General features: G+C 37.7%; 1 protein-coding gene across 1 annotated transcript; it reads left to right on the top strand.

Annotated features, from left to right (window-relative positions):
- Positions 1-129: 129 nt before the first annotated feature.
- LOC105039763 (26S proteasome non-ATPase regulatory subunit 8 homolog A) lies at positions 130-9713 on the top strand. The gene is made up of 6 exons (XM_010916020.4): positions 130-331; positions 2574-2652; positions 5038-5140; positions 6135-6398; positions 6487-6598; positions 9341-9713. Exons 1-6 carry the CDS (start codon positions 227-229, stop codon positions 9479-9481), a joined length of 804 nt encoding a protein of 267 aa, XP_010914322.1. The 5' UTR covers positions 130-226; the 3' UTR covers positions 9482-9713.
- The last annotated feature ends 314 nt before the right edge of the window (positions 9714-10027 follow it).

Here is a 10027-nt window from a genome sequence, read left to right on the forward strand (position 1 = left end):
GTCTGTCACAGGCTGGCTCTAAAATGTGACCCAAAAGAAAACCATGTTGGATCCAGGTCTTGCATGCCTATGTTAAGATCCGAAACCCGCTAAAGAGCAGGGCCAGAACATTTGATGGGCAGCACATTATATACCCTACCAGATCCTTGAGACCGAGCAGGAAGCGGCCGAAGGGGAATAAAGTCGAACGGAGAAGAGGGTTGAGAGAGCGAGAAAGGAGAGAGCGATGGATCCACAGTTGACGGAGGTGACACAGCTGTTCGGCCGATTCAAAGCCGCCTTCATAAGGAACGATTTCGGGACTTGCACCAATCTCCTCTCCCAACTCAAGGTACTTTTTTTTTTTGTTTAATTTATAAGATCTTGAACAACTTTAGCGAAAGAAGTTGGGCTCGGATTATCTCTAGATCTGTAGATTTTCTCCAGCAATGGTGGTCTTTGTCCTCTTTCCTTGGATCTTGCTTCCGTGATCTCTCTCTCTCTCTCTCTCATTTTTGGATTCATATAAAACCTCTTCTAACCTAATCTTTTGATAGATATCAGTAGGAGTCTTGGATTCTTGGAAAGAATTCCTAGGGAGAGCTTTCTTTGGTCTTACAAAGTTCAGGGTTTTATTATTTTAGATCAGCAAGTGGGTTCTTTTACGCTTAAGGATATCTTGATCGATTCTCTTCGGCCTTCTTGATCTACAGCCCTTTGATCTATGCCACTTGGAGGCATTTTCTTGATCTACAGCGCTTCTAGGATGATGGTAGGAGGAATACTTTAAAAAAAGTAGGGTTTCTTATGGGTCAGTTTTAAGAAATAATGTGTTGATTTACGGAGTTTTCTTTTAGGTGAAATTAGATCAAGGATAACATTAACACAATCCATAAGAGATATGTATGGATTGGGTTGGTTAATTCTGTCATGAGCATATCATCCAAGGAAATGATAAATATAAGAACATGCAGGCATAGTTGGCCAAACGTTTTGGATAATGTTAATTGGCAACTTCATGCAACTATTGTGAACAATACTAATTGATGATTGACTACATAAAAAGTTATTACTGGATTTAGATTTGTTTCTTGAGTTTAAAGAGGGCTGGGTAGATTGGGAAAACAAATTTGCCTTCATTTCAGGTTGTTCGAACTTGTTCTGAGTTCAGCTTATCCATAACTGTTTAGTTTAAAGAAATTTATGAAAAAACTAGTTCACTCAACTGAGTTCTATTTTTTGACCATTGATGTTTTCAATTCATGCTACTTAAGCGACTAGCTGTTCCCAAGGATTTAAAACTAGTTTGGAAAGTACATGTCAGAATATATTATGATAACTTAGTGAGAATTTTGCAAGATGAGGGCTGGGACGTTTGGTTTTCGAGAAATTTGGCACAATGGATTAGGAAAAGTTTCTCTTTTTTATTGCTCTATGTATTCTGGTCCAGAGGCAAGCCTATAGCTTTTCTAACATGAGGTTTAAGGGACTTTGTTAGATTAATATATATGTATGCGTGCGTGTATATTTTTCCTTGTGATTTGAGGTAGGAGGACAAGCCTGATGTAGAACATGAAGTCTATTGTCCAGAGTCCAGACCCTGGAGATAGAAAGTTACAACTACTTCTCGGGGGTGCTTGGTTTGCAATCGAAATTGTAATCGGAATCGGAATGGATTGGAATCAGAATTGGAACGACCAAATCCTCCAAGGTGTTTGGTTTATGACCGGAATCGAAATTGGAATGGAAATTTGAATCTACAGAGGAGAGTGGGGATTGAGTCTTAGATATATTGGGCCATCTCTATTCCATCTTGGAATCGAAATCGGAATGAAATTTCTCCCAACCAAGCAGCTGGAATGGGAGTCATCCATTTCGATTCCCATTCCAGACCTCAATTCCTCCCAACCTAGCACCCCCCTACATTAGTATGTCAAACCTTAGGGAGGAAATGCCCTTGTATCATGACAATATCAGGGTCATGTTTATTTTCTTTTTTGGGAATCTATCTCATGCCCTGTATTTGGAAATGATACAATCTTTTTGATAGACAAGAACAGAAAGATCGATGGTATGATTGTCCTGACTTGTTTTGAGTTAATCTGGGTTGCAAATAAACCTTTCAAGGAACCTGTGAGAGGTATAAATGTTGATGGCAATTAAATGAGTCAGTGGTATAAGTTTTGTGAAATTAAAATTCAAATTTTCCAATAACATATTTCCAGTTATACAAAGTGTCCGAAAGATCAATACAAGTATTCAATATAAAATAACTGTGAAAATATATCAAGGGCTTGTCTTGAAGAAACTATAATTTTGCAACTCTAGAACCTTTTATATGAGATTACATGTTTCTGTGTAAGTTTAAACTATATTAATTGATTCTCCACTGAAATGATTGCACATACTTCATCATAGATGGTTACCTTATATATACATTTAATTTATTATATGATGATATAAGTTGACCGTCATCTTATGACTCTTGCAGTGAATCACATTCATTTTCTATTTCTATCTTTTTCCAGTACCATTTCTCTGATATTTGTGAAGATATTTGGATTACTATCATGTGATATTTTTCTTGCTTCCAGGTCTTATTGACAAAATTTCCTAGCCTGCCACCATCATTTCAACAAACACCTAATGCTGTTGAGGAGCTGACAATAGCAAGTAAAAGTTCCAGCTACCAAGCCTTTTGATATTATTATATTATGTGACTTATTGCAACACTTTCAGTATATGTGGCTATTTCTACATTTTACCATACTCTTAAAAATCTGCTGTATGAAATCTTGCTGCCTTCACAGAGATGGCATTAGCAATTCAGTTTTTCACTGTTTTAAATTATTTAATGTTAAACAAGAAAAATATCACTTCCAAACAATAGAATATATTGTAAAATAATGGTTTTCTTTACTTTTTTCCTCATTTTCAGCTTTCCTTTTCTTTTACGTCTTAATATCTGTTGATTGAAATTGATGGAAGCTTTTCTACTGTAATTGGAATATTGGATGAAAACTGTGGTCAACTTTTTGCATCTTGGTGGGTGTTGAATCTGCCATGAGCATAGTTTTCTTGGAACTATTCCACTTTGGTTTTGGGGGTACTGGTGAGTGCTCTAATGTTTATGGTGAGGATGGGTATGGATGCATTTGTAGGAAAATATTGCCTCTTTTGTTGTACTTTTCTGATCCATGGTGCCTAATCTGTCCTTTTGGGAGTGACTTTTATATTGTCAGGACTTAATCGACTTGTAAACACTGTTTTTTCATCTCTTATATCATTGTGAAGACATTGGAGGTTCGACATAAAAATACCAAATGTACTCCTAATTAGTGTCTTTTGTACCATTGCTACTCCACGTACACTCCATCACCTCTATATTTGCGTAGATAATATCATTACCGTCCACAATATAATGCCTCCTTAGCCACCCGGGTTTGAGTTATAATAGTTCCAAGTTGTTCATTTCTATAAAGAGCTAAATCAAGTTAAATGCTTTTCTACTTCTTCCATTCGAGTCTTCTTTCACTAACTTTTTGATGTTCCCAACTACTCATACGTGTGTACCCTTATGCTATTTTTATATGTTCATGTCATATCAGTATGTCTCTGAAACTTCATCCTCTGTAAATTCAACTTTTATCTTTAATCCATCTTTCTTTTTTTCTTTTCCTCCCCCAACTTCTTTTCCACTTCTTTTTAAAGTGTAAACCCAAGCCAACATCTTTATTTATTTTATGCTTATTCTTTGATTGGATTCATTTTGTCACATATGATCTCTTACTGGTTTCTGTCCATCACTGAAAGAGATAGCTAGCAGTATTGCACCTTCAGAAAACACAGGTGTTAGTTTGCGCACCATAAGTGACAGAAAGAGTGGACTCTCCAGCTGAAAATTAGTGTCTTCTACTTATCACTTTCATGGTGGCCTTCGGTAGGGGCAGTCTAATAGCATGTACACTTCTTAAGTAATATTAGCTTTAACATGTGGAGTTAGGAGAACATGAGAGAAAATTCAATCATGATCAACAGAATTTTCTATGTTGTTTATGTGATATCTGACTTGGTTACTTTATTTTGTAGCTTAAGATGATGTCATCAAGGTAACACTGAAATTTTTGATTAGGCATGATAGCTAATAAATTGACTGGTGCACCTGCGATGCATAAAGTGTTGAGACTGTTTTAATTTGGATAAGTGATAACCAACTATTAGTTAAAGCAGTTACCTTGAGAAGGAAATCAATCATGACAAAGAAGGTGGTTCAGGTTATATTCATAATAGATGTCCCCGTGCATATTGTGATGTTGTTCCATGGAGTTCTAATGAGTGATTAACAAACCTTATGAACTTTGCTGTCCAGATGATGGTGAAACTTGCTCTCATCCAAGTATAGCTAATGAATTGGCTGATGATCCATAGAATGGAGTAAACCTTCTCAACGAAGTTGGTTTTCTATTGACTATTCCAATTCCAGTTTATTTCAGGCCACCAAAGCTACTGAGGCTATATTTATATTTTTGAAACGTGACAAACCTTTAATGTGGATAAGTAACTAAATTTTGTTTGATTTCATCTATACGGTCAGTCACATTTTTTTTTTCCAAATCAAAAAAAGACTGCATACTTGGTATAATGTGGAACATTAACAACTTACAGTGTCCTTTCTTGAATGGTTGAGCCTTATGAACTTAATTTTGCATTATATCTTTACTTTTTTTTTTTTTTAATCTATAGCTTTGGGAATGAGGAACATATGGTTACCTTTTCTCCTTGTTTTAGTTAAATTTGTCACACCATGCTTGGCCATGAATGTTGTTTTCAGATTTTCACTGCCTTATCTTCTACAACTCTCTCTTACCCTTTTCAGTGACAAACCTTTACTCTGCTTGACAATGAAGGTGTATTTGTGATTCTTGGGGTTTGCTTTTTGTTTCTCTATGCTTGTCTTCATGAGATTGTGATTTTTCCTGATAGATCTGATGCAGTGGATTGTCTTGTCCATTATAAACATCAATCACTAATCATCATGCTTGCTTGGAGAAATTTCAGGGGATATATATGAGCATGCTGTTGTTTTGAGCGTGAAAACTGAAGACCAAGATGCCTTTGAGAGAGATTTCTTTCAGCTGAAACCTTATTACACTGATACATGGTAACTTATTCTGCAAGTACTTTTATGTGTTTTATGGACCAATGCCCTTCCTTTAGTGCCTGTTAAAACCACCAGGTACATTTGGTATATTGTGATAGGAATATGAACTTCTCTCTATGGCTGCAAATGAACTTCACCAATTTGTTGGGTCATCAGGCTTGTCCTGCTTCTGCATGTGTTTGTATATTGATACTGGCCTTATTTTTTGGTCTGTATATTAATTGATTCTTGAATTGTTATTTCTCAATACCATAACCATAACCATAACCTTCTCAATTTATTTTTAATCACTTTCTCCTCAATTTGTGCAACTTCTAGAGCAGTTTAATGTATTCAATTTTCTGGTTCTGCCCTAGTTTACCATACTCTCATTTATGCTGCTCACAACTTGTGTTCTTGGACCTCTTTTATTACCTAACATTTTTGAGCCATACAACATAACATGCCCTGTTTCCATTCTACGAATGTTTCTTTAAGTTGTCAATTTAGTCTGATCATTTAGTACCATAAAAGCACCTTTCCGCTTAGTCCGTTCAGCTCTATTCTTATTACATTTGTCTCCATCTGTCTACTTATTATTTGTATAATAAATCCCATATAATGAAGTAGCCACTTTTTGGTAGCTCCAGTCCATCTGTCTACCAGATCTGCTGTGGACTTTAATGTCATTTCGGTTCATGAGAAAACTTGTAAAGCAGCATTCTTTTATTTATCTCTACTTGGGCCACTTGTTATTAAATCCTCCTCATATTGGGTAGAGCAGTTCATCCTGCAGTAGAAAATTGATCGATATATATTTTGTTTTATTCTGTGGTATTAAAGTTTAGTGTCATGTTGTTGATCAATTTTAAAGGTGGTTAGCTCAAAGTTTGATATTTACAGAAAGTTAATTTTTGCTAGTCAGGAGCTGCTTTCCAGGCTATGATACTTTTCCTCGTATTCTGCATTTCCTTGTTTTAGCATTTCTTTAAAGTGTTGTTTTCTGCCTTTATAGCGGTATTATTCCTCCATCACCGCAAGAGTACCCAATCTTGGGCCTTAATCTTCTAAGGCTCCTTGTTCAGAACAGAATAGCTGAATTCCACACAGAACTAGAGCTCCTTCCACCTAGCGCTCTAGAGAATCCTTGTATTAAGCATGCTGTGGAACTGGAACAATCATTCATGGAAGGTGCTTACAACCGTGTCTTAAGTGCCAGACTAACCGTTCCACATGAAACTTACGTTTATTTCATGGATCTTCTTGCAAAGACTGTAAGGTAATTTTTATTGTCCATTCTGTATCATTGGTAGTTTGTTTCATAAGTAGTTTTAGGTCCATACTTACAGTCTTATTTTCTTTTGCAGAGATGAAATAGCTGGTTGCAGTGAGAAAGCTTATGATTATTTATCAATTAATGATGCAAAGAAGATTCTGATGTTCTCCTCTGATCAAGAGCTTTCTGAATATATTACAGAGGTATAGAATCTTTGGCAGGTTTTAACATTAGAATCTCTCTCTCTCTCTTTCCCTCTCTACCGCATGAAACATTTGTCTGAGGGAAGGTGCATCTTAGTAATAAAATTAAAATCTATTATGGTGCAAGCATAGTACCTCGTCGGCCCTCTCCTTTTCAAATAATCTTTTTGCATGCTCTCCGGCCTGCAAAATGCTACTTATCAACATCCTTAGAATCAACCAGTTCAGATATAAGGACCTGCCCCTTATTTCCAGTCTTCTCCCAAGGGCTAACCTTCAGAATGGTTTAGCTAATGCACAACTATGAAACCAGATTTAGCATAGGCCAAAGCTAAGAATGGTACAAACCAAGGTTTGCGGAATCGGTACCAGCAGCCGTATCGGCCGGCCGGTGGTGCGGTTCGGCACGCCTCCGTTTCGTTCCTAATCGAGGCAAATCGACGAAGAAAATCGGAGCCAAACCGGAGAAGAAAAAGAGAGAAAGAGAGAGAGAGAGAGAGGGAGGAAGAAAGAAAAAGAGAGAGGGAGATCCGTCGGAGGGGCCGTAGGAGGGCCTCCGGCGGGCCACCGTGGCTCGCAAGCGGCGTTTACGCCCCCTGCAGCTCCGCGGCATGAAACAAGGGCGATCCGCCTCTATTTTTCGTGTTTTTTTTAAATTTTTTTTTAAATGAAGCCGGCATTGGGTTTGCCGGCATCACTTAAGTGAAGCCGGCAAACCCTATGCCGGCTTCATTTAAAAAAAAGATTTTTTTAAAAAAATATGAAAAATAGGGGTGGATCGTCCCTGTTTCATGCCGCGGAGCCGTCGGAGGCGTTTACGCCATCCGATGGCCACGACCTCCGGCGGACCCCCATCTTTTTTTTTCTTCCTCTCTCTTTCTCTTCCTCTCTTTTCCTCTTTTTCTCTCTTTTCTTCTCTAGCATCGGCATGTGCCATTTTTCACGCCGGAACCGTCTCGGTTCCCCACCAGTATGGTTCGGCACGCCCCAAACCGGCTGGTTCGGGACGGTTCCGAAAACACTGGCACAAACTATATTAGAAAGCTAGCAAGCGAGCCAAGGTCATGACAAGGCAATGGATTTATCTGTCCCACTTGTCAAGCTAGTAAATATTGTACATGGGTGATAGAGGTGCCTTCGGTGGTATCTACTGGTAATTTACAGCAGAGAACTCTCTGCAGTATTACCTATATATTTTGGCCATATGCTATGAATTAATGACAAATTATCCTCCCAAATTTCATTTCTTTGGTGCTTTCCCTTGAACAAGAGATCACAGGTGAGGAAACACAAGTCATTTTTGTAAATGTTCAACATAGGCTAGTTCCGACAATTTAGCTTGTTGAAGATTAAGATTACCGTCCATGCTTATTATATTAGTCTGTGCATCTCTACATTGTCACTTTTATAGTTGTACTTCTAAAGGAATTAAGTAAATATTCACTATCCTTGCGTATCATAATGCTGCAGTTCCAAACCTGCAAGTTTCCTGGCTCTTCAACATCCTCATTCACCATTAAAGTGAGATATGCCTGAGACCCAAAGCCTGACCTTCACAAATATAGATTGAATGCCCTTGAGTTCTTTGCCTCTCTTTCTTTAACTATTAAAAACTTTTGTCTGAACAGGAGCTTAGTCTGTGGGAGCTCCCCCTTGTATTAATAGCCTTCTTTTTTATGTCTGACATAGAGACCTATCTAGTCGGAAAAACTATCTCATCCATTGGAACAGTACATCAAGCTTTCATATTTTAAGGATATATTGAAACATATCTGTTCATACTAACAGATTAGGTGGTCAGGCAGGCCCTATGAATTCAAGAGTTAGTTCAAGTAGATTTTAAAAAAATGAAAAAAAAAAATTGTTGCTCATGTCATTCCTCTGGGTGCTTTAAAACATTTAGGGCCTGTTCGGCTACTCCTGTTAAAACCTTTAGGGCCTATTCGGTTATTCCTGTAGGATTTGGTGGAATGCGTGCACCACACGTGGTGATTGGCTCATGCGTGGGGCCAGGCAATGGTGCGGGGGAAAAAAAAAAATTTTGTCTAGCCCCGCACGTGAGCCAATCGCCGTTCGCGCACTGCATGCGGTGCACAAAGAATTTCTCATTATTAGAATATTAGGCCCACGTATCTATTGGATGTCTTCCAGTCCATCCTATAGGGTGGAAAAAAAGGCCTCGTGAGGTCATTATTTTCTCCTTGGGGGATTTGGATCGGTTTACTCTGAAAATTTTCTGTGAATACTGTGAAATGGGTCTTGTCTGGCTTGTGTTCTTGTGAATCCCATGGGATTGTACAGGATTATCCCAAACAGGCCCTTAATTTTTTTTTAAGTTGTGGATAAATTCTGCATATCTTTCTAGATCATGTCCAGATTTTATAATTGTTTTAATTAATTTTAATTTTTAATATTTCTGGTATGCCCGATTGAGCCTGATGTTGGTGCGGTGACCGGTTACCAGACCCCTTGACTGGACAAGATGTCCAGTTTGGTTCTGATAACTGAAAACAATGTATGCTCAAGTTGGTTTAAGAGTTGTATTTTCATTTTCACAGCAACTTACCCGTGTACGTTGTTATATATAAGAAATTGCTAGCTGTTATTTGTGGAATAGACTTGGTTGGAATTTACAACTACAGAACGTAAACCAATATAACATGGATTCTCAATGCTCAATTTGGCATGTCGGTATCATTATAAAACTTGTCAAATTTTATGTATCCATTTACTATTTGACAGGAGCACCCTGGATGGGAGATTAAGGATGGCTGCGTGTTCTTCCAAAAGGCAAAGGAATCACAACCATGCAAGGAAATACCATCACTGCAACTAATCAACCAAACACTGAGTTACGCAAGAGAGTTAGAGCGAATAGTGTAACTCCTTTCTAAAACAACATCAACAATATCTGTCAGGCTTTGTTGCTGTTGAATTGTTGTTATCATGATGCACTGTAAAATCTAGTTTCTTAAACTGCAGTCCACTCGTGTTTGAGTTTGATTTGATGAACAATATAACTCTTCTTTTTCTCTTTCCTTTCCGCTCTGCTTATTGAGAGAGCATTTGTTCTTCCATTGAATGAAAAAGAATCTGAATCTATAATTTTGAACTATTTTGGTGGTGAGATGGTGCCAAATTAAGGTGAATCTGTTTCATCTGTCTCAGCCCACAGATAAAACAGCTTCTATTGATCTGATATAGTTTCAAGTCCTCAAATTCATGAATACCTTGACAACCTTCTATCTCCATTCCCAGCTGCAGCAACTACTTTCTCAAAAGCAGTTATCATCAAACAAAATTCCTTTAGAGTGGGTTTATTTCCATTGATTGTTTGACCTGTCTACCATTTATGCTACCATGTTTGTCAAGCTTTACTATCATTTTGATGAACAAATACCTACCAATGTATGGAAAAACTATCTTGCA

The sequence above is a fragment of the Elaeis guineensis genome, chromosome 1 (genome assembly GCF_000442705.2).
Source record: "Elaeis guineensis isolate ETL-2024a chromosome 1, EG11, whole genome shotgun sequence".
Lineage (NCBI taxonomy): Eukaryota > Viridiplantae > Streptophyta > Magnoliopsida > Arecales > Arecaceae > Elaeis > Elaeis guineensis.